We start from the raw sequence: 26,710 nt of genomic DNA on the forward strand, positions 1-26,710 counted from the left end.
ATATGGACCGATATTCACAAAATCCAGTAGTATGATTTCAAAGTATAAACTATGCATGTGTGTGAAATTTTGTTTTGATATTGATATTTTTTAGATATTTATGTAGGTTATTGTGTTTTTCGGAAGTGGTCCTTATATGAGAGCTATAACAAATTATCGGCCGATCTTCATAGAATTATGTGCAGCGATTTTGGTATATATGGGGATTATTCATGTCGAATTTCAACTTGATAGCGATATTTATAAGACATTTATGCTTATTTAAGAGATTTTCGGAAGTGTACTTTATATGGGGGCTATGGTCAAATATAGGCCGATCCATGAAAAATTTTGTAATATAATTTCTTTTACCACGAAACTTATTTTTGCTGAATTTCATGTGGATATTCCTATTCTGTAGGCATTTATAGACCATAGAACCCTATTTCGGGAAGAAATTTGTATGGGGGCTAGGAGAAATCATGGACCGATTCTTATAATTTTCACCAGAGTTACTCCTTTTATCACAAAAGTAACGAGTGCAAAATTGTATGATATTAGCTGCAATAAATTTACAGAAAATGTCCAAAAATATGTGAAAATTATCAATTTTTTTTTGAGGTTGTCCTACATTTTCATTCATAACTTTGGTTCCACTGTACCGATTTTGCTGCTTTTCAATACCAAACTGCTTAGGACAATAATAAACATTTTTCTTGCAACTCTACTAAGTTTGTTTGCGTATTTTGGACGTGAGCGTGTTTTACACAGACGGACAGACGGACAGACAGACGGACATGGCTCAATCGACTTAGAATTTCATAAGGATCAATAATATATATACTTTGTTGGGTCTCAGATGAATATTTCTCAATGTTACACACGGAATGACAAACTTATATATACCCTCATTCACCACTTATGGTGGTGGAGGGTATAAAAACGATACACAACCTGCTGCATTGAACACATTGAAGACAGCAGGCTACAGACAACACGAACACAAATTCTGCTGGCTGGACTTGTAGTCGTGTGGCAGCTACTGAATTATTTTAAAGACGACAGCTACAAAGTAAACAGCTGATTTATAATTCAGTGGTGCCACTTTAATAAAAAATAACCGTACAAAAATCCAAAGTAATTAAGATTTAAACAATTATTTTGAGTAAACATATATATATGGTTATAATTAATTATGTACCTCTTATTAATTTACATCAATATGGTTATCAAAAACTTCTCTTAATTAAGTAAAAAAAATATATTTTTTTTAAGCACTCATTTGAATTACATTTTTTATTATATTAGCAACACTATTTCTGCTTTGTAGTTGACAGAAATAGAAATTAGTTTAATTCGGCTACAGCGGCAAAAGCAATCGTGTGGTCGTGTAGCTGTGCTGTCGTCAAAAGAATCGTCTTCATATAAACGTGTGTATTCTAATTTTGACAGATTGCAGTTGGTAGCCTGCTGTCTTCAATGTGTTCCATGCATGCTTGTTTGAGTTCTCAAGCTAGACTGATTAAAAGTTGTTTATTTCTCTGCAATGCGTGTGCACACGTACGTAAGAGAAGAGTAAATGAAAAACGTGGCGCCCATGTTTTGCCTTTCCCTACTTTAAAACCATATATGTTTCATCAATATTGATGGACAATAACATACATACTTAAAAGTGTACCACAAAAAACGTGTGGACTATTTATATATAAAATAATAAAAAATCAAAATCGTGAACTAAAATATAGCAAAAATATTGAAAATAGTAAGTAAAATATGTCTAATAACATAAAACCTAAAATACATTTTATTTTATTAAACATAAATAACTTTTAAACATTTATTGACTTTTCCATTTTAAATCACATACAATTTTCATATAATACAATCAGTTTAAGTCAATGTTGACGTCACTGAGCTTAAGAGAATTTTTTTAAGAGAGCGAAGGCGCAATCTTGTTTATTTCATTCATGGTTTAGGTCAATGTTGACGTCACTGAGCTTAAGAGAATTTTTTTAAGAGAGCGATGGCGCAATCTTGTTTATTTCATTTATGAGCAGTACTTAAGGTAAGGTCAGATTACGCAAATTATTTGACACAAAATGTTTCATGTGTTTGATCAAAACTACATCATATAATCCATGGGTTGATTTTGTGGTCACACTGTACACATTTATTTGCCATATTTGTTTAATCAAACTACACAAAAATACTATCAAACACACGAAGGGGAAAATATATTTGTCTTGTGGTCACATTAATGGTAATATTTTTTCTAAATATTTATTAAATAAATCTTCAAAAAAACTTTAATTCCTTTCATCAATAAAGAAGACATTTCTAGAAATTAAAATATTACTAGATTTTTCTTTACAATTAAAAGAATTGTGAAATTTCAGTACTTTTATTTAAACGTCAAATATTTTATGTTTCTAGTTTGAACAGAAAATATTTTTCACGGCACACAAGAAAACAGCTGAATTTGGTCAAACAAATTTATTTGCCGACAACAAAACTTTCTTGTAATGTGACCAATGTGTGACCACTAATCAGCAAATATTTCCCTGCATTTTGGGTAATTTTTTATTTTGGAATTTTATTGTATTTGTTTTGGCTTTGTTTGGATTTTGAACTAAAAATCGCTTTATTCAAACTAACAATAATCAAATAAGTGAACTGTGAAAAAGAAAAAAATATTTTTAAAATGTTGAAACCAAAGTATATACAAGTAGTCCGGCTCTTTGACAGCAGTACCCAGCGGCGAAATTTTTGAGGCCTTCAGCTATAAGGCCTTCAGTAAGACCTTCCTGGACCTTTTTTAGATCCAGTACTCATGCTCGCTTGCCTTCTCAGGAAGACCTTATGGAAGGGCTACCTGCTCCCTTCTTTTTGTTGCTACAAACGTAGTACAAGCAGAAAATAGCGTTAAAAACTCACATTTCAAAGACAAAACTACAAATATAAAAAATGCAAAAAGTGAAGAGAAAAAAAGAAGTAAACTTAAAATAGTTTTGCTTTAATTCTTGGACAAAGCGGTTGTGAGAATTTTTTACTTGGTCATATTGGATTTTATTATAAAAAAATAAGATGTCGCTTAGGCCGGGTAAGTTATTAAATTTTAAACATAGTTTAGGCTTAATCAAATATACAATTTATTTACAAAAGGCCTGAAAACCAGCCTGTGAAGAAGGCCTGTTGAAGAAGGCCTTCTATCAGGCCTGTTAAGGAAGGCCTTGGCTGGCTAGGACATCGTGTGTAACAAATGTATGAGTATGAATGGGTCAATAAGTCCTTGTGTCTGCTAAATAAGGCCTTCCAGAAGGCCTGCTTACTACTTCTTTTCGCCGCTGGGTACCTAACTCTATATTTGTGTTAGTAACAAAAATGTATATTTTTTACCAGCCACACAGAGCTTCATAGAAATATTTTAAATTGTAATTTGTTTGAATTTTATATGATTTTCAATATGGAAAATTTAAACTCTGTTAAATAGTTAAAATTCTACCACAAACACAATAAAATTAATAAAAAAATGTTTTTTTAGATTCTGCAAATTGGACGTGTTTCAGAAATGAAAATGTACTAGAAGTGTAAAACAAAATTATAAAATTCTGTGTGTTAAAGAATTAAAAAGAAAATCATAATTGAAATGATTTTTTTTTTTTAATATTATTAATCGAACATGAGTTTTTCCAAACATTATTCATTCAGAATAGGAACATGTTCACAAATATTATAAAATTTTTTTTTACATAAATTTTTAATTAATTGCAATTCAATTGTATTATCTTAAGATTTAGAATAACAATTTTTATATTCTTCTGCAGTAACAAAAATAAACAGATCATACTGTTTAAGAATTAACAATCAAATCATACTATTTATGTATGTTTAAACTATTTTCTTTGATTTTAAATTCAATCTTTACAAATACAATAAATATTCAATACATTTGAGCAGCCTATGTGAAACGTATAAAAATATAAATCGCTTAAAAATACAAAAATCGCAACATAGACTTCAATTAGTTTTTCTCCCAGTATGTCATTCTAGGCAGAATGACTTTTATGTGAAGAAGAAGACTTCATTTATTGATGCATTTTTTTTAGTGAAAATAGTTTAAATAACAAATGTTCAAGAAATATTGCATATGTATTTATGTTTAAAAAAATTAGTGAAATTGTCTCTTTAATTTAGTGCCAAAAATACTTAAATATTCGCTTTTAATTTTTCTGCCATGTTGAGCAAATAATTTCTGTTTTTTGCTCTATTTGATCAAACGATTATTTGATGAAAATATTTAATATAGTGTGACCACACGGCAAATAACTGCTTTACAATTCGAAATAACTGATTTAACTTTAAAAATATATGCAAGATCAAATTATATATTTTTTATGTATTTATATAGCTAGTGGTCACACTATGTTCACATTAAGAAAATATTTGGTTTGCCGACAAATAATTTTGTTTGACTAAAATCAACTGTTTTGTTGTTTGCTCTAAATTTTATTTGTGGTCAGATTCAAGCAATGAAATATTTGACGAAAAACTTCAATCATTAGCTGTGTCTGACCGTACCTTTAGATTTTTGGCTGTTATAGCCGAAGAGGAGGTTGTTGTTTTGTTCGTTATGAATTGTTATTGATTCATGCATCGAGCATTTACGTTTTGTTTTTGCATTTATTGGAAGAGGATGGGTGAGCTTTGGTGCAGTTTGCACAGAATGTTCTTGTGCATTCTGTTTTTTCATGAGGGGAAAGGTTACAATTTTCACAAGCTTCGGTACATTGACAACGTTTTTTAGTATGACCTAACAATTGAATTTTTGTTTTGCATATCATAGAGTTTGGGATAAACATACTATAAACATCCTTGAGAGCTGAGTTCGTCTATAATTTCTTTTTCAGGGATATTAATTAGGCATGTTCCCTTTATGTAATTAAGATGATCATGTAGTTTATAAGTAATTTTACATATGCCAAGTAATATTATTAATTCTAAGAATTTTTGTATATTAAATTATCTTTCTTTAATAAAAGAAGTTTACAACCCTAAGCTCAGAGATAGAAATAATTTCTTTGCTAATGAGATTGAGAGAGGCTTAGCGTTGTCCATAGAACAATGTACCTTGGGTTGGCAGATTTTTTTTGCACTGGTAATTAAGGGAAATCATCAAAAGAGTGCTATATTCGGATGTGCCGAATCTTATCTACCCTTCACCAAATTATACTTCAAAATACAAATTTTTAATATTTTCAGGTAAACAAAAATTTTTTTTCCAAAGTTGTTTTTTTCATTTTTTGGAAATTTTTTTTTTCGAATTGTTATTTTATTTTTTTTAAAGAAGAGTTCGTCGAGAGTGGCAACTCTACAGATCCTCTCAACTTAAAACGGAGGTTAGAAAATGTCACAAACGCAAAACTGACTCAATAAATATCTGAAGAACTTAGATGCCACCCAGTAGTCAAATTACTCTCTATGGCGAGCTACAAAACAATTAAAAATACCAATTATCGTTATGAAACGATACTGAAAAAGGAAACCTGTTTGTTAGTCATCTAAAGAATGCATTTTCCCCAAACGAGTCAAACGACATAATAAATTTACCACCTATGTACTTTACCCCATATTACTGCAGCTGAACCACTTCGTTTTGAGATTTCAGAAATTGACAAGGCTATTGTTGATTTAAACTCCAAAAAATCACCTGGTTTTGATAAAATAAGTAACAAGATGCTCCTCGAGCTACCCCAAATTGCATTAAGAATAATCCTATTTATTTTTAATGCTAGATATATTACGCCTTGAATATTATCCACCAGAATGGAAGGTTTCTTTAGTTACAATGATACCTAAGCCAGGAAAAGATCACAGTAAAGTAGAATCATATAGACCCATTAGCATATTGTCAAATATATCAAATCTATTCGAAAAACTGTCAATGCACAAGTTAAAGCCGATAGTGAATCATTTCGAGAAAAACATAACACCATAGAACAAACTCACAGATTGGTAGAAATCATATCCAAGACATTTGAAGAAAAAAATATTGTTCTGCACTCTTCATCGACGTTTCGCAAAGTATGGCATGAAGGATTATCGATAAAAATAAAACAATATTTACCAGAGAACACACATAAGCTTCTAGAAAGTCATTTAAGTCATCGAAAGTTCGTTCCTAAAGAGGGAGACTTCATAAGTCCACCACAGCCTATTGAAGCAGGCGTACCCCAAGGATGTATACTGGGTCCCTTCCTATATTTGCTATATATGGACTTGTGATATGCCTACAAACAGTCGAACCCACATATCAACTTTTGCTGATGACACAGCTATACTAGCCATTCATGAAAACCCCCAAGAAGCATATGTACTTTTACAAGACCATATACGCGACATAGAAAACAATGGAGAATAAAAGTAAACGAGCAAAAATGTATACATCTCACTTTCACATTGCGTAAAGAATCGTGCCCTCCAATCCTAATAAATAATCATATAATACCTCAACAAACTAAAGTTAAATATCTAGGTCTGCATCTAGACCGACGTATTACCTGGAAAAAGCATATAGATACGAAATTGACTCAAATGAAGTTAAAATTACTACAAATTTACTGGCTAATTGGTAACAACTCGAGATTGAGTTTAGATTGCAAACTTTTGCTGTACAGCTCAATAATAAAACCCATATGGTGCTATGGAATTCAATTATGGCGTGCCCCGTTCTAATATTGAAAAAATTCAAAGATTCCAAAATAAAATATTAAGACAGCACACAGTGGGGCAGAATCGAAATTTGTTGGAAATAAATCTGGCATTTCTAAACGGCTGGTCCGAGCGGGATAAAATTTGAATTGGACGTACCCAAGGAGTATTCGAGTTTAAGTTATTAAAACGGGCCCTACAAATACTCCAGAGGCGGCGCTATGTTTCAAATCCAATTTCAAAGAATTTTATATTTTTGGAAAGCGCTCGGCTGGGTCTTGAAAAAACATGCTTGCGTGTGCTATTTATCTCTTATAATTTCCTAGTAATAGGCATTTCAAAAATGAAATTTTAAATTTTTGCCATACCTTGGTCCGCTTTTTTAAAAATATATTGCGCACTTTTGGACCGAATGGACTCGAATTTGTTTATTAGTTAGACAACTAAATTACCAATAACATACAAAAGATTTCAGAGCAATATCAATTACAAATCCAAAAATATCCGACTTTCAATTTAAAAATTCAAAAAATAGTATATTTTTGCTGTTTTTTGGACAAAAAGGTGACTTAACTCTTTTTTTATTAAAAAACAACCTTCTTTAAGAACGTATAACAATTTTATGTTTTTCTATAAAATTTCTTTACGAAGAACATTTTGGTATAAAAAACATGTCCTATTTTTTATGTCAGAACCAGTGGCTTGTGTTGAATAAAATATTAAGAAAATTTATACACATTTTTTAGTATGAACAAGTAAGAGTACTATATTCGGCCGTGCCGAATCTTAAATACCCTCCACCTAAATATGATGGTATAACAACTGTAGTGCGATTCACTATGCTTTTTAAACCACAATTGTTTCGTTTAAAAATGTTAACCACAAAATTAACCATTTTGCTATTCACTAACACTTTAAACGATATCTGCTGGCGTTTAAAGCCAGCTGTTTCAGTCAGCTGTTATTTTTAGCAAAGCAAATTGTGGTTTATTAACACCAGCATTTTTGGTGTGGTTTAATCTGTTTAGAAAAGTGTTTATCGTTATAATCGTGTAATATAATGGCTTTGGAGTATTTAGCCTACAATTTGTTTGATAATGAGCCAGTTGATAGTGCTCCTTCAGTCAACCGGCGTGATCTTCGTGATTCGGATAATCCTTTTGAGTTGGCAGCGACAGAATTTAAAAAACTCTACCGTTTAAGTCCGGAAATGGCTGAAGAAATTATTTTCCAACTTGATGATCTTTTAAAAGGTTCTAGGATCACTGGAATATCGTCTGAAAAACAGGTATATATGTACATTAGAGTGCTCCAAAAAAATAAAATTGCGAATTTTGACCGTCCCCCCCTCTAGGATTGTTCTATGTATTGTAGAAACACATTGTGTAAAATATTAGGATGATAGGATAACGTTAATTGGTGGCGCAACGACGCTGAAGTTTTGAGGTGCATTTACAAGGGTAAAATATGCAATTTTCTTAGTTTTTGTAAAAATTTTGCCATTAAATAATGACTTTTACAATTTAATTTAAAAGAATCGAAATGTGTACGTAATTGTCGTTATAATAAGATATAAAAGACAAAAATTGGTGAACAAATGTTAAAGTTATAAAAAAATCGCCAGGCCATTAACGTGTCTCAGGCCACTAGAACAAGAAATTTATGAACAAAATTAACATATTTTGAGAAATATTAAAATAAAAGCTCATTTTTACTTAAAATATATCCATATTTACTTGTATATGACTTTTTGTCCTCGTAGGATACCGTTAACCTATTCGCAGGTATGACCAACAAAATTAAATTTTTTAACGGCAGTTTCAAAACTCCAATTTCAAATTTTTAAAAATTTTGTTAAACAAATTTCAGAATTTTTTGATCATCACATGGGGATTTATTGACAACATAATAGGGAATAATAAGGTGAAAAAAGTATGTCAATACCTCCTATAGTTTTTCCGTACCTGCGATATAAATTTTGCGATTTTCGAGAAAAACTAATTTTTTGGCCATATTTTGGGGAATGACCAGAATTTTCTTACTGTAATGATTTTTAAGTAAAAGCTATTCAGCATAATATAGTCCAGGTAATTTTAAATATAGTCTGAAAGTTTTACTAAAATCGGAAAACTTTAACCCTTAAATCGTGAAGGTCAAATGTCAATTTTTTCAATATTTGGAATTTCTCATGGAAAGATAGCGAAATATTATATATTTTTGGGCCGATTTTGATAAAACTTAAGAAAAATATAAAATGAAGTCTAGTATTCACAATAACAGTACAAAAATTTAAATTAACCCTTAAGAGTACTTGGGGTCAAAATTAATATGTTTTTCGTGATTTTAAAAGTTGAGGGTCATTTGGTCCCCAAGTGCTATTAAGGGTTAATTTCCATTTTTGTACTGTTATTGTGAATACTATACTTCATTTTATATTTTTCTTAAGTTTCATCAAAATCGGCCCAAAAATATATAATATTTCGCTATCTTTCCATGAGAAATTCCAAATATTGAAAAAATTGACCTTTGACCTTCACGATTTAAGGGTTAAAGTTTTCCGATTTTAGTAAAACTTCCAGACTATATTTAAAATTACCTGGACTATATTATTCTGAATAGCTTTTACTTAAAAATCATTACAGTAAGGAAATTCTGGTCATTCCCCAAAATATGGCCAAAAAATTAGTTTTTCTCGAAAATCGCAAATTTATATCGCAGGTACGGAAAAACTATAGGAGGTATTGACATACTTTTTTCACCTTTTTATTCCCTATTATGTTGTCAATAAATCCCCATGTGATGATCAAAAAATTCTGAAATTTGTTTAACAAAATTTTTAAAAATTTAAAATTGGAGTTTTGAAACTGTTGTTAAAAAAATTTAATTTTTTTGGTCATACCTGCGAATAGGTTAACGGTATCCTACGAGGACAAAAACTCATATACAAGTAAATATGGATATATTTAAAGTAAAAATCTGCTTTTATTTTAATATTTCTCAAAATATGTAAATTTTGTTCATAAATTTCTTGTTCTAGTGGCCTGAGACACGTTAATGGCCTGGCGATTTTTTAATAACTTTAAAATTTTTTCACCAATTTTTGTCTTTTATATCTTATTATAACGACAATTACGTACACATTTTGATTCTTTTAAATTAAATTGTAAAAGTCATTATTTAATGGCAAAATTTTTACAAAAACTGAAAAAATTGCATATTTTCCCCTTGTAAATGCACATCAAAACTTCAGCGTCGTTGCGCCACCAGTTAACGTTATCCTATCATCCTAATATTTTACACAACGTGTTTCTACAATACATAGAACAATTCTAGAGGGGGGGGACGGCCTGTACCTAGAAAGTTTTTTTCGTCCATACAATCTTGGAGCACTCTAATGTACATAGTCAAATATTATTATAGAAAAAAAAATAAAAATATTCGTTGCAGGTGCTAGCGACTTTACGTTTCTATGCAACTGGATGTTACCAACGGCCTGTAGGAGAGCAATGGGGTATATCTATGAGCCAGTCGTCAGTAAGCCGTTGTATACATAGAGTAACTGATGCAATTAACAATACGATGTTTTGTGCAAAGATAAAGTTCCCAATGACTCGGGAAGAACGTCAAACTGCAAAAGCAATTTTTGCATCAGCTTCTTCACCTTTTGTTGCGGGTACAATCGGTGCAATTGATTGCACACATGTAGCAATATTAGCCACAAAAAGTCATGAAGAAGCTTACGTCAATCACCATAGCTACCACTCAATTAATGTTCAAATGGTAAGTAAAACTTTAAAACAAAAAAAAAAACAATAAAATTGTTTTTATTGACATACGTGCAGATATGTGATCCAAATTTGAAGATTTTAAATGTTAATGCTAAATACCCAGGAGCACGGCATGATTCTTACATATGGAGCTCCTCTGCTGTTCGAAGAGTCATGCAGCGTAGTTTCGAAAATGGAAACCACAATATGTTTTTAATTGGTATGTATAATTAAGATATATTTACATAAAAAAACTAAAAATATCAATTTATTAAAAACACATAAAAATCTACAGGAGATTCTGGATACCCTTTGGAGCCATAGTTAATGACTCCTCTACCAAACCAATTAGAAGGAAGTTCTAAATTTCGTTATAATGAGGCCTTGTGTAAGGCTCGTAATCCTGTTGAACGACTGTTTGGCGTCCTAAAAGGAACTTGGCGATGCTTATCTAAGCAAAGAATCCTTTTATATGATCCAGGCTTTGCCGGAAAAGTTGTTAACGTCTGCGCAACGTTACATAATATAAATTTACATGACCAAAGCTATGAAACAGAGTTTGAGACTTCAGTGACTCATACAAGTCGCGATTTGGTAGATCAAAATCTACCATCCTCAATAGCGAAACGTGTCCAAGACCGCTTAATTGCAAATTATTTTACATAGGCAATATTAATATACATACGTACATATTATGTATATGTATTGTTTTTATACCCTACACCACCATAGTGCGGAGGGTATATTGGGTTTTTGCAGATGTTTGTAATGTGTAAAAATATTGTCCCAACACCCACATTAAAGCCGATCGGTATAGATATCTATACAAATTTTGCTCAAAAAAAGTTTTATATATACGGAATTCAAATCACCAAATTTTATTATGATCGGTCCATAAATACTCATAGCTCCCATATAAGGCCTTCTTCCGAAAATCACTTTAATGAGCATAAATCTCTTAAAAATGTTGGTATACACATAAAATTCAACAATCGGTCCATAATTAGTCATAGCTCCAATATAAGGCCCTCTACCGAAAATCATTCACGAAAATAAATTACTGAAATTTTAAAAGAAAAATATTTTTGTTCATTAACTTAGTGTAGGGTATTACATGGTCGGGCTTGACCGACCATAATTTCTTACTTGTTATGTGTATGTTTGCCTATTTTATTAAATAAAACCATTTTTTTTAAATAAAAGTAAAACGACTTTATTCAATTATTTATTTATTTATTATATTGAAAAAAAATTGTGCTATTGGCACATTGGCAGTGGGTACTATTAATAAATAAATAAAAAGATTAATTAAACATGCAATGAAATATAACAAAAATTGTATAAAAAAAAACATTAAAAATAAGTACAAAGAAAACAATTCAAGTGACAAACAACTAAAATTAATAAAAATCAACTAAAATTAAATAACAAAAATAAAAAACATATAGAATAAAAAGCTATTAAAAAAACTGTATTGGCACATAAGCAGTGGGTTATTTAAAATGTTAAATAAAAAATAAATAAAAAGATAAATTAAACACCATTCAAAGAAATAAATAAAACAAAAATTTTATAAAAAAAACATTAAAAATAATAAAGCAAACAATTCATGAGACAAACAAAACGAATACAAAGCAATAAAAATAAATAACAAAAATGAAAAATATATACAGGAAAATTATTTACTCTTTAAGTCTGAAACAAAAAATCAAGGATAGTTATTAAAAAGGCCTTATTCATAATCAATTTTTATATTTATTACAGGTTTATAAAACAAATAAAATTAAACATCTATTATGAATAAGGGGGTAAACCTCTGATAAATTATTATGAATAAGACTCATAGTATAGCCACTCGATAATGGCACTATTACATTAACGTTTTACTTGTTTATTGTAATTAAAAATGAGAGCCTTAACCATAATAGTTTTTTAAAAGGTTTATAAAAAGCTTAAGATAAAAAAATTTAAATGCTCAGTGTTACTTACATTTTGCTTATTACATTGCCTAAATTGGTAATCGCAGTGGCAGTTTGTTTAAGGCCTTCCGCCATCGATTTTATGGCATCGGCCATAATTTTGTTAGTGGTTACGTTGGAAGCGCAACATTCGGATAGCATCTATAAAAAAAATAAAAAAGCAAAAACAATTAAAGATTCATTCTAATTGTTAATTAAACGTTAATTACTACCTTTAAGGCATCAGCCTGTTTGCTTGCTACTTCCAAGAATTGTTTTTTTGTTTCACTGTCGTCCTCAGCCGTTTTCTTTTCAGCCCTCTTCGTGGTGTCCTCTTGGAAGTGCTAGGAGTATCACATCGCAAATCAAATATTTCTTCTGTATTTGATGGCGATGGCAATACAATATCTTCGCCATCTTCAAGAAGAATTTGAAGATTCTAATGGAAAAAAGAATTTGCTGTAGCTAATCATACATATTGGGTGTGTTCGTAAATGCAGTATGATTGCATTACTGCTGCAAATTAAAAGTTTAGTGTTCGAAAAAGCATATTTGCCATTATTGCTTTACGTCAAATGTTTTTAATGCAAATTGTTGGCAGTGATCCCGCAAATTTGTGCAACCAATGCATCATTAAGTTATATATTGCAAAAGTTTGCAGGTCGTGGCATCAGTGATGCACAAATTTACTGCATTTACGAACGCACCCATTAACTACACTATAACTTACCTCTTCCATTGGAATATTTTCGGTAACGGATTCGTGGCCCTCTATGTAGTCATTTCCGATGACAGCAACTACCCGCCTTTCCATATCACTTAAGGCCTCCTGTGTCAATGGCCTATTTCCTGTTAGCGCTTGTTGCCTTTTTCGATCTCGTACTTTGGTACTGGTTCGACTTTTTAATTCTTTCCAAACCTTTGTAAATACGAACAATTTTAAAATTTTTTATATTTATTCTAGTTTATTTACTTACCGCCTGCCACTGGTTGACCGCTTTAACCGCCCCGCCAAGACAATTAAGGGTTTCCGACAATTCGGCCCACTTCTTGTCGCACTCCAATTTTCCGTGCATCTTTTTAAATTTTCCGCCAGCAAGTCCCGGGTTGTTTACCATGAAGTCAACCATTTGACTTAGCTGCTCGGCAGACGCACGGCTTCTTTTTGTAGAAGTACTAGCCATTCTAAAATAAAAAAATTATTAATAAAATAACAAAAATTTGTTGTGTTTACTTACCTTGCACAAAACTTTACAAATAAAAGGAATTTGTTTTGTTTTTTTTTGTATTCTTCTTTGTTTTTTCTCCTATTTTGACATTTCGCTTGGCAGAGTTGCCACGTAATATCAATTTGAAAACAGAGAAATATAAAACTGTTTACCGTGGTTAAAAATAAGTTAGTGAATCACAAAGTGGTTAGTGCAAACATCAGAATGTGTGGTTAAAGTTAACACCTGCTAAAGTGTTATAAGTTAGTGAATCGCACTACTGAATGTGTGGTTAAAGTTAACACCTGCTAAAGTGTTATAAGTTAGTGAATCGCACTACTGAAATAATATAACAATTGTTAGTAAGACTAGTTTACGCAGAAGATATTTTATTTCAAATGTACAAAAAATGTTATCTAATTCAGAAATTTATAATTGAAATTCCTATTAAAACGAATGAAATTTAACAATTGGATCAACATTTTACCTTTTTAACCTCAAGTGAAGAAACAGAGTATAAAAAGGGTATACAAATATATTTAGACAAATTTCAAGATATTGGGTTGTGGGACTTACATGGGAGATATTATGAGTCGATTGTCGTAAAATATTTTAACGTTTATATGGGAGCTGTTGCCAAATATGGACCGATATTCACAAAATTCAGTAGTATGATTTTAAAAATTACTGATCTGTGTACTATTATGCTTCAATATATGGAAGCTATGGGCCTAAGTATTTGAGTGCTATTTTTGTACAATTTCATATAAAAAACGCCATTAACAAGAGTGGACCTTATATTGGAGCTCTGACGAATTATGGACCAACATTTAAAAAATCTTTTAGTACGATTCTTGGATACAAATTACTGATCGGTGTAAAATTTTGGTTCAGTACAGATTATTTTGGATATTTGTGCAGGTTATTGTGTTTTCCGGAAGTCGTTCTTATATGGACCCTGCAGTTCATTGCACTAGTTCCGCTACGTCGAAATAGTTAGCCACTGAGAACTACTACTAGTGAATTTTCAACCCACTCGGAACGTTATTGACTGGTGAATTTAACAAGGGCATGTCATTGCAAGTTTACGATTGGCACACTGTGCATAACACTTCACTATTAAATTCAATAGTTCAAATACTCCAGCATTTGAGAAATAAAGAAAAAATAAATTTTTCTCGTTTCCTAGTCAAATGCTCTAACCACTAAACCACAGAGCTCTTATTTGTACTGCTCTCTAATTGCTATTAAGAATAACATGTGAGTCTACTCAATATTTTTGCATTTTCTACATCATCACTGAGAATGAAAACACAAACGGCCACATTCAGCATTACATGTGGCCATCGAAGTGGTTATTTTAGAAGATTTTATTTTTCTTGAACTTATTTTCAAAAACTTAAGACAAATATCTGACTATTGTTTATTACTGAATATGCTGGTGAAATGTAGTGCAAATGATAACCATTTAACTACCATTTTACCAGCCACAGCGAACTAGTGTGTTGTACAAGTAGTAATATAGCTAGTGAAATGTTTCCAATTGGCACTTTTCACACTGCTGGGGAGGCTATGACCAATTATGGGCCTATCATCGTAACATTTGGTACATCGATTTTTGTATACATATATTTTTGTTTCGTGATTTAGTGATTTTCGTGAGTGGAACTTACATGGGAGATAAGGTTAAATATGGACAGATATTCACATTAGTATGATTGCTGGATACAAATTACTGATCTGTGCGTAATTTAATTTTTATATCGATTTGTTTTAAATATTTATTAAGGTTAATATCTTTTTCGGAAATGGGCCTTATAGGCCCATTTATCGGCCAATCTGCGTAAAATTTGGTACAGTATTTCTATGTATATACTTATTATTTGATTTATGAATACTTAACTAATTTTCAGAAGTGGACCTTATATGGGAGCTATGGTCAAATATGGACCGATATTCACAAAATCCTGTAGTATGATTTCTAAATATAAATTTGGGATTTGTATAAATTTTTTTTGTTTTGATATTGATATTTTTCAGATATTTATGTAGGTTAATGTGTTTTTCGGAAGTGGTCCTTATATGGGAGCTATAACCAATTATTGGCCGATCTTCATAGAATTAGGTACAGCGATTTTGGTATATATGGGGACTATTTATGACGAATTTTAACTTAATATCTATATTTATAAGACATTTATGCTTATCTAAGTGATAGGTCCAACTTACTATAGCCTTATCTACATCATTGCAATGGACTTTGAAATATCTATCATTAGATGTCCATATTGTCTATATTAATGACTTAGTAATCCAGATATAGATCAAAAATAGGTAAAAAATCGAGGTTGTCCTGGTTTTTTGCTCATATCTCCGTTATTTATGGACCGATTTTGCTAATTTTAAATAGCAAACTTCTCGAAAGCATGTCTGACAGAATTATTGAAGATTTGGATCCCGAAGATATCTGGGGTCTTCAGAAAATTGATTTCAACAGACAGACAGACGGACATGGCTTAATCGACTCCGCTATCTATAAGGATCCAGAATATATATACTTTATAGGGTCGGAAATGAAAAATGTAGAAACTACAAACGGAATGACAAACTTATATACATATACCCTTCTCACGAAGGTGAAGGGTATAATTATCATGTTTTTTTTAGGTTGTCTCACATTTTGGTTCATAACTCCGGTTCCACTGAACCGATATTGCTGCTTTTCAACACCAAACTGCTTAGGAGAACAATAAACTTTTTTCTTACAAGTTTACCAATTTTGTTTGTCTATTTTGGACGTGAGCGTGTTTTACACAGACAGACAACATAGCTCGGAATGAATGTAGATCAAATTGTTCCTAATATTTGCAATCCTATTAAAATTATGATATAAATTTTAGTTCTAGAATCTCAATGAATATGTAATATATAATTAAATCTTTATTTATTAACGAAACTCAATGAAATTTTCAGCGTTTTTTAAGTTTGTCATTCTAAATAACAAGGTGTAAAAAAACTTGTCAAAAGGTCAAAAGGAATCCCGCAATTAATAAAAATTGGAGCAAAAATCCCAAAAATGATATTTTTTACAATTTTGCCAATAGGGTCCACATTTCCTGTGGGGCTGGAAAAGTACTTTAAGGATAAATAGGGAACACATCAGGGTTTCCAAAGCTGCTTTCCGTTTTCTGATCCCTGCTTTGGGATTTTAGAACATGTGACCCAAATTTTAAATTTTGATAAAAAATAGGGCGCGCCCTTTAGAAATTGACCTATTTTTTTTTCAAATTTATGGATTCAAAACCAACAACAAACAGAAAATTATAAAATCTTGCCGTTTTGTAATACAATTTATTGCACTGCCTTGCCGACTGCTGCATAACCAAATACCGGTGAACACCATTAATGAGACTAGCGGAAAAGAAAACATATTATATATCAGCGTGTAGGAAATTATGTCCTCTTTTCAAAAATGTACAAAATTTTTAAGAATTAAAAAAATTATTGAAGACTTTTTTCAAAAATATGCGAATAAAAAATTAAAGCTGATTTTTTTGGAAAATTTAAAATTTTAAAATGCAATAAAAGTTTTGTTTATGAATCGTTTTTAATGAAATTTTTCACTTATATAGAAACGTTCGATGCAAATCCAAAAGTGAAAAAGATATTTGTGAATTGTTAATGACAATCCCACAATTCCCAAAAAACTTTCCAAAAATCCCAAAATAGGGATTTTTTTGAATTTTGGATCTATTGAAGGTACCAAGCTCGGGGCTATGAAATCCCTTTGCATGATATTGAAGAACAGATTGGGACATACAAAACTGGTCTTAATTTTTTAAAAGCAGCTATGCGATTTTAGAATATGTTGTCTAAAGTTGAAATTTACATACAAAATAGGTCTACTTCGGAAGGCTCTGGACCACGAAATAATACGAATTTTGATATTATTTTGCTTTTATAATATTTCCCGAAATGTTGTCTTTCAGAAAAGTATAAACACATTATTTATTTTTTTCTCATTTTCTGTATAATTTAAAATTAATGTAGGTACTTTTTTCGAAAAAAAAAATGGCGAAAAAACGATTTTTTATTTTTTTTAAGTTTGAATGCACATAACTTTTGACTCAGTAGATATTTTTTAACAATTCTTTCTTAAGATTATTAATAAATTTGTTGTTAATTCAAAAAAAAAAGATACTTTAAGAAAATCGGGAAAGAATTGGATCCGTTATTAGCAAAATGGCAGACAAAGGTAGGCAAAAAAAATTAAATTTTACTTTTCAAATGCGAATAACTCGTAAACTATATGTTTTCTGTAGATCTCGTCCAGTACATTCCATATATATAAAAATCTTTCAAATCGGATCGCAAACAAAAATTTGGCATCATTTTTAATTTTTGATATACCCGAGGTGCCCCACTTTGGGGCATTGTGGCTCGGCCCCCCCTTGGTTGTTTAAGCCCAAATTCAAAACTTAAACTTATCGACACCTCCTCTATACCTCTATTTTATTAAAATCGGGCTATTCGTTTAGAAGTTACAGATTTATTTCCACTTTTTTTTTCAGATCCCCCACTGTGGGGCGTAGGGCCGACATGTTCGAAAAATAGGCCATGTTTTTTATACCAAAATGTTCTTCGTAAAGAAACTTTATAGAAGTTTACGTTCTTAAAGATGGTTGTTTTTTAATTAAAAAACAGCAAAAATATACTATTTTTTGAATTTTTAAATTGAAAATCGGTTATTTTTGGATTCGTAATCGATATTGCTCTGAAATCTTTTGTATGTTATTGGTAATTTAGTTGTCTAACTAATAAAAAAATTCGAGTCCATTCGGTCCAAAAGTGTGCCCTATATTTTTAAAAAAGCGGACCAAGGTATGACAAAATTTTACATGTCGAAGGTTGTAATGTTTTGTACTTAACAGATCGAATGAGCTTATGATATAGTTGAAGCCAGTGGGACCCATCCAATAGGCTAGCTTTAGTGGGGGTGTAGGTTTCATTTGACTTTACCATATCAATTAGTATCATACCATTTTATTGTCAGAGTCCCTCAAAATTTTTAAAGAAAAAAATGAATCAGTGTAATTCCTAATTCCTTGAACTCTACTGAAATATATCAATAAAACTATTGAAGTGTGGTTTAAGTTTTAAACCTGCGGCCTAAATGCTTATATTTGGGAACGGATGTCATGTTCCAAGCTTCGCAACCCTCCCAACCATGTTCCTAAAGCTAATATATTTGTCAGGAACCCAACAAAGCAAAGTTATCCTAAGGAAAACGTTGAAGTTCGATTAGCACATTATTAATAAGTTCATTTATTTACATTATTCTATAATTTAAACAATATAAGTAATTACTATACGAGTATTCTTCAAAACTTTATATTTATATTAATGGAATCGAATAATTATCAAAAATATTATATTAAAGATATTTGTATTTAAATGTTATTGCACATTCACAACTAGGATCATCGTATTAAGTTTTATTGATAGAAAAAAAATTTAATTGTTTATGATAGTGTTATGTTTTTGTTCGGTAATTTTTGTTTTATAGAAATTGGTGTTTTATTAATACATTATTATTGTTTCATATTTTATTGCAAGAAAAGTTGTATATGGTTAAATTTTTGTTAATTTTTAAAATTTAAATCATTTTTTCTTGTTTGTTTTGGGTAGTAAAAAAAACTGTTTTAAATTGTCTTTATAAAAGTAGACGAAAGGAAATATTATTTAAAATTTTATCAAACTAGCAAAAATTACCAATAAATTATTAGAAAATGAAAGAAAAAAGAAATATGAAAGTATGATTTGCAATGTAAAACTGTCGTTGGGTTAGCAAAACTACTTCAACATTTATTGCAATAAAATACGAAAAGAAAAATATTGTTTTTTTTATTTAGAATATTTTGTTTCACTTCTATTTACTTGTAATTGATCTATGTTACAATTTATAACAGCGATCAATGCTCTTTAAGAGACAAAAATGTTATGGATACGAAAAAAAAACATTAATCACTTACATGTGTACTCAGCTGAATTGAAAGGCCTTCCAACGGGGCTGGTTTTGCAGAGGGGAATGAGTATGTGTTATCCGTTTATTTTTCTATACTCGTTGTTTGATTTTTTTCTTATTCCGATATTTTTTTTAACGGTTATTCTTATTTTTTTTGCACACCAACTTTTTATATTCTTTTATTTTCTTTTCTATGCCTCCAAATTATATTACAGTGACACGAATTAATATTTGGTGTTTTTTTCATTAAAACTTTTTGATATTTATTATTTTTTCTTTTATTTTTATTTACACCATGTTAAAAATTGATTTTTTTTAAGTAAACACTACCATAAACAAATTTATAATAATCACAAATTCATATAATTTTTATGTTTTAATATTTTTACTTTTTTTTTTTAATTATTTATTTTAACGATTTTTTTTAGTTATGTCTAATTCGTTAGTTTCTTTTTAAATATATTGTAAATATTTTTTTTTTACCTAACAATTTTAATAATCGTCGCACTGTGCAATAACATTTCAATCGGATTTCTTTTTAAATATTTTCTTATTAATCCTTAACACTTACTAATTTTAATTTAGATTTTGAATGCTATTAAATATTATTTTAATGCAAATTGATTTTTTTATATTCTTTAATTTGACAATATATATATTTTTTTATAATTTCACGTTCCGTCGATTTTTATAAGATAAACGCACATTACTGAATAATTAAGTAAATTGTCTTTTTCTTGTATGTTCCTTCCTTCGGAGTTTATGAAATGGAGCTTTCTCTCTGAGAGTAATTAAACAGCCTAGTAATAAGTAAAAGAAGACAAATGTTAATTCCAAAATCTGCTAAAAATTTAAAGCAACTCCCACAGAGATATTCCTGCCTATTTTAGATACTTACAATTATTTTTCTCACTCAAGTTAATTTCCCTTTTAATTAAAATCCTAGAAACCGACTCAACATTGCAGAACACATATCCCAATGATCCATTTTTATTTATTTCCAATTTCGTCACAAACTTCCTCCAGGAATAAACACGTTCAAGTTGCGAGATTAAATATGCAATGTAAATTTAAACATATGTAGGAATGTTGATGGAGTAATAACGTCAAAAGCTATGGGTAATTAAGGATGAATATGACAAATATCTATTTGAATATGGATTCTAAAACATTACCGTATGTAATCCTTCAAGGGCTTGTAGTAGATCTTTAGTCTTCAAAAGAACAAATAGGAAAGAAAGTGGTGTTTCCTTTTATGAGGTCACACGAGGTTATGAAAACCATGTCTATAAGGTTTCGTTAATTTTATTGTCAAAATTAGCATTATCAGCTGAAAGATAAAAAACTTTACCACACGCCGAACAGAACCTCAGTTAACATTGAACAATAGTTACATTTATGAAATTCAAATTGAAATTCAAACGTTAACATAAAGCTTTTTTTTATTTTTTATGTAAATGAGAATAGTTTCTTCAAAAAAAAACATTAAATAAATCAGTACAAAATTTAGGAAACCTTTATCTATATAAATGTTCTTTGCGAGATACTGGAAATATGTTATTAATAAAAAGGTAAGTATTTACTCAGAGCTGTTCATTACAAGGTACCCTACTTTGAGCCCCCATAGTGCCGCATTTGTAGGGCCCATTTTAATAACTTAAACTCGAATACTCCTTGGCTACGCCCAATTCAAATTTTATCCCGCTGGGACCAGCCGTTTAGAAATGCCAGATTTATTTCCAAAAAATTTCGATTCTGCCCCACTGTGCAGCAGCGCCTTGGTATGTGAGAAATATTAAAATTCATAAGGACCTAGGTGTCTCCCTGGTGAAAAATGAAATAAAAAAACAAGCGGAGTCATATTTGAAAATGTTAGAAATTCACCCTAACCCACTTGCACGAACATTAATGAGAAGTAATGGCTACATCCGACTAAGAAGAAGGAATCCAACAAACCTGCGCTGGTGATAGGATCTATAAATTAAACATCATTTTTCGTTCAATTGTGGTGGGACGTAAATAAAAATTAATATTTAGATTTAAGATTTGAACAAATTATTGATATTTCACATTATTTTGTGAAGATACAATAAATAAAATATGAAAAAAAAATTTAAAACATTTTTTTTTTAAATTTTAAAAATCAATTTTTTTTGACCCATTGTAGGTCCAACTTACTATGGTATTATATACGTCGTTGCAAAGGTCTTTGAAATATCTATCATTAGATATCCATATTGTCTATATTAATGACTTAGTAATCCAGATATAGGTCAAAAATCGAGGTTGTCCTGGTTTTTTCCTCATATCTCATAACCATTTGTGGACCGATTTTGCTGATTTTATATATAAAACTTCTCGAAAGCATGTCAGACAGAATTATTGCAGATCTGGATCCCTAAGATATCTGGGGTTTTCAGAAAATTGATTTCAACAGACAGACGGACATGGCTTAATCGACTCCGCTATCTATAAGGATCCAGAATATATGTATGTACTTTATACGGTCGGAAAATTATATTGTGAAAATTACAAACGGAATGACAAACTTATGTATACTAGGGTGATCGATTCTTCGACATTTTTTAGAAACCGGTTTTCGTTTTCTTCGAAAAATTTAAATTTAATATAAACCGGTTTCGGTTTTTATGGAAAAATATTGAAACACATAGATATAAGAAGAAAAAAGATTTTTTTATTAAAATAATAGTTATTAAAACAAAAACAGTTCATATAACAAAAATGAGATCATAACAAAAAATTAATTTCTACATTTTTCATTTGCGACCCAATAAAGTATTCTGGATCGTTATAGATAGCGGAGTCGATATAGTCATGTCCGTCTGTATGTTGAAATCAACTTTCCAAATCCCCTAAGTAACTTACAAACATGATTGATACATCAAAATCTCCAGAATTCTTCAGGCTCGGTTGCTATTTAAAAACGAGAAAATCAGTCCACAATTGGCCTGATTCACCAATTCTATTTTGTTTCTTTGTAAATCTTATTCTCTAACAACCCAGCAGTTTTAAAAGTCCCAATTGGAAACCTTATACTAGTTATATTACTACTTGAACAACAAACTAGTTCGCTGTGGCTGCTAAAGTGGTAGTTAAATGGTTATCACTTGCTCTACATTTCACCAACATATTCAGTAATAAGCAATAGTCAGCTATTTGTCCTAAGTTTTTGAAAATAAATTCAAGAAAAATAAAATCCTCTAAAATATTCCACTTCGATGGCCACATCTAATGCAGAATGTGGCCGTTTGTGTTTTCGTTCTCAATGATGATGTAGAAAATGCAAAAATTGAGAGTAGACTCACATGTAATTCTTAATAACAATTAGAGAGCAGTACAAATAAGAGCTCTGTGGTTTAGTGGTTAGAGCATTTGACTAGAAAACGAGAGGTTATGTGTTCAACCCCGCTCTCAGAAAAATTTATTTTTTCTTTTTTTTTATCAAATGCTGGAGTATTTGTACTAATGAATTTAATAGTGAAGTGTTATGCAGAATGTGCCAATCGACCACCTGCAATGACATCCCCATGTTAAATTCACCAGTCAATAACGTTGCGAGTGGGGATGAAAATTCACTAATAGTAGTTCCCAGTGGCTAACTAATTCGACGTTGCGGAACTAGTGCGATGAACTGCAGGGCACTAAACCACATAGCTCTTTTTTGTACTGCTCTCTAATTTTTATTAAGAATTACATGTGAGTCTGTCTACTCTCAATGTTTGCATTTTCTATATCATCAGTGAGAACGAAAACACAAACGGCCACATTCAGCATTACATGTGGCCATCGAAGTGGTATATTTTAGAGGATTTTATTTTTCTTGAATTTATTTTCAAAAACTAAAGACAAATATCTGACAATTATTTATTACTGAATATGCTGGTGAAATGTGGTGCAAATGATAACCATATAACTACCAATTTAGCAGCCACAGCGAACTAGTTAGTTGTACAAGTAGTAATATAGCTAGTGAAAGGTTTCCAATTGGCACTTTTTAAACTGCTGGGTTTTTTTATTTTTGTTGTTGTTATTTTTTTTAAACATACAATTGTGCAAGTCTTGTTTTGTTTATTAGGTTAGAACGACGAAAACATTTTGTATTCATGGTTGTTTTGGTTAAATTGGCATTCTTCCTTCTAGATTAGGTCTGCTGTGTCCCTCCTTCTTAATCGATTATCTAATATTTTGCGGGCCAGCGGGTTTGGGTGAACTTCAATTTTTTTTAAATATTTTTGTACATTTTTCGAGATTTCAGTTTTTACAATGGGCACGTTTAGATCTTTGTGTATATTCGCGTTTTTGATATACCAGGGGGCAAGTGTGATCATTATTAGAAACTTGTTTTGGCGTCTTTGGATCTTTTCTACATTTGACGCTGAGGCCGTGCCCCATAACTGTATGTCATAACACCATATCGGTTTTATGATCATGCTATAAAGTATAAGTTTACAATCTAAACTAAGCGTAGAGTTTCTGCCAATTAGCCAATTAATTTGAATTTATTTCAATTTCATTTGAGTCAACTTTGCATCTATATGACTTTTCCATGTAAGGCGACGATCGAGATGTATTCCGAGGTATTTCACTTCCGATTGTTGAATTATTGTTGGGTTATTGATATGAATAGGGGGGCATGATTTTCTACGCAATGTAAATGTTATGTGTGTACATTTTTGCTGGTTGACTTTAATTTTCCATTGTTTTAACCATTTTTCTAATTCCAATATGTGATTTTGTAAGTAACGAGAAACTTCTTGAGGGTTTTCATGAATGCTTAGAATAGCAGTATCATCAGCAAATGTTGATGTATGAGTGCGATTGTTAGTTGGCATATCAGACGAATATATCAAATATAAAAAAGGTCCCAGGATACTGCCTTGGGGGACTCCAGCTTCAATGGATTGTGCAGTACTTAAAAAGTTTCCCTCTTTAACCTTAAATGTTCGACCATTTAAATAACTTTTTAACAGCTTGTGTGTGTTTACGGGTAAATTTTGACTCAGTTTGTATATTAATCCAGCATGCCATACCTTATCAAACGTTTGAGAGATGCAGATGAAGAGTGCGGAACAGTATTTCTTTTCTTCAAACGCTTTTCTCACCATATCTTCAAGTCTATGGGTTTGTTCGATAATACTGTGTTTTCTTCTAAATCCAAATTGATGATTCGGAATACAATTGTTTTCAGTTAACATCGGGTACAACTTGTTCATAAGTATCTTCTCAAATAGCTTTAATATATTAGACAATAGGCTTATGGGTCTATATGATTCTACTTTTATGTGATCTTTTCCCGGCTTGGGTATCATGGTAACCAGTGAAACCTTCCATTCTGGAGGATAATATTCAAATCGTAATATAGCATTAAAAACAAAAAGAATTATTTTTATTGCTATCCGGGGTAGCTCCGTACGCATCTTGTTGCTGATCTTGTCCATACCAGGCGCTTTCTTGGGATTTAAATCAACAATAGCATTTTCGATCTCTCGAATCTCAAAACGTAGGGGTACGGCTGCTCCAAAATGGGGTGCAACTCAATTGCTTCGTTTGATGTGTTCTGTGTAAATACTTTTTTAAATGATTAACAAACAGATTCCCTTTTTCAGTATCATTTCTTGCCCAACCACCACTTGAATTTCGCAAGGGGGACTTCATATAACGGGTCTTTTAAGACATTTTGTTGCTCGCCATAATCAGTAATCCATTCCGTTTGTAATTTCTACATTTTTCATTTCCGACCCTATAAAGTATATATATTCTGGATCCTTATAGATAGCGGAGTCGATTAAGCCATGTCCGTCTGTCTGTCCGTCTGTCTGTTGAAATCAATTTTCTGAAGACCCCAGTATCTTCGGGATCCAAATCTTCAATAATTCTGTCAGACATGCTTTCGAGAAGTTTGCTATTTAAAATCAGCAAAATCGGTCCATAAATAACGGAGATATGAGCAAAAAACCGGGCCAACCTCGATTTTTGATCTATATATGGATTACTAAGTCATTAATATAGACAATATGGATATCTAATGATAGATATTTCAAAGTCCATTGCAACGATGTAGATAAGGCTATTATAGTAAGTTGGACCTACAATGGGTCAAAATCGGGAAAAATATTTTTTAACCCGAATTTTTTTCATCAAACTATTTTTCTGTCATGGTTTACGTGGTAGTTCACTACGTGCGAACAATCAAGTAGAGTCGAAGGGACCCCGTTTTGATGATTTTTCTGTCATAATTTTTAAAAAAAAAAAAATTTGGAAAAAAAAAATTTAAAAAAAAATGAAAAAACAATTTCGAAAAAAAAAAAATTTGAAAAACAATTAAAAAAAAATTAAATTTTGTTTACCTAAAAATATTTAAAAAAAATTATTTTAAAGTATAATTTGGTGAAGGGTATATAAGATTCGGCACAGCCGAATATAGATCTCTTACTTGTTTCATTTAAGAGCCGTTCGACATCTGCAGAATTAATTCTATTATATCTGATTTGTCGGGGGGTTTGGGTAGCATGTTGAGCAGCCAGTTTGAGATTTTTATCGAAATTAATAAGAGAGTGATCGATGTTTTCTGGTGTTCTTAGCGGTATGTTTTCCGAGCAATGTGTACTGAGGTATGTTTTATATTTGAGCCAATCTATTCTTGTGCCTGCCATCTCTAAATTACCAGTCGGGGATACAATTCGTGGGTCAGTAGGCCACAGTGTTGCCAATTTAGCACTTTTAGTGCTAGATCTAGCACTTTTTAAACTCATCTAGCACCAAAAAAGGTAATCTAGCACCTAGCACTTTTTTCAGCATTTTTAAATTTTTTTCTAGCATTTTATTGGCATTTTTCAAATTTTTGGTATTTTAATAATTTTTTAATTAATTTTAATTATTTTTCCGCAAAAATATGTTTAACATTTTATTTTACAAAAATCGCAAACTAACAACACTGTAGGTACTAAAAAATACAACAGTGTGAATTATTAGTGTTTATATCAATGACAACAATTTAAATAACTGACAATTGCTTACTTACACACACACAAGTCATGCAAAAAA

General features: G+C 30.9%; 1 protein-coding gene and 1 pseudogene across 1 annotated transcript; one reads left to right on the plus strand and one right to left on the minus strand.

Annotated features, from left to right (window-relative positions):
* The first annotated feature begins 7,711 nt into the window (after nt 1-7,711).
* LOC135962842 (putative nuclease HARBI1) lies at nt 7,712-11,501 on the plus strand (annotated as a pseudogene).
* A 635-nt stretch (nt 11,502-12,136) lies between these two features.
* Nucleotides 12,137-24,771, minus strand: LOC135962776 (uncharacterized). Its single transcript, XM_065514669.1, has 7 exons — nt 24,697-24,771; nt 13,651-13,661; nt 13,390-13,597; nt 13,143-13,331; nt 12,646-12,756; nt 12,444-12,574; nt 12,137-12,149 (listed from the first exon to the last, which is right to left on the minus strand). Exons 1-7 carry the CDS (start codon nt 24,769-24,771, stop codon nt 12,137-12,139), a joined length of 738 nt encoding a protein of 245 aa, XP_065370741.1.
* Nucleotides 24,772-26,710: the final 1,939 nt, after the last annotated feature.

The sequence above is a fragment of the Calliphora vicina genome, chromosome X (assembly GCF_958450345.1).
Source record: "Calliphora vicina chromosome X, idCalVici1.1, whole genome shotgun sequence".
Lineage (NCBI taxonomy): Eukaryota > Metazoa > Arthropoda > Insecta > Diptera > Calliphoridae > Calliphora > Calliphora vicina.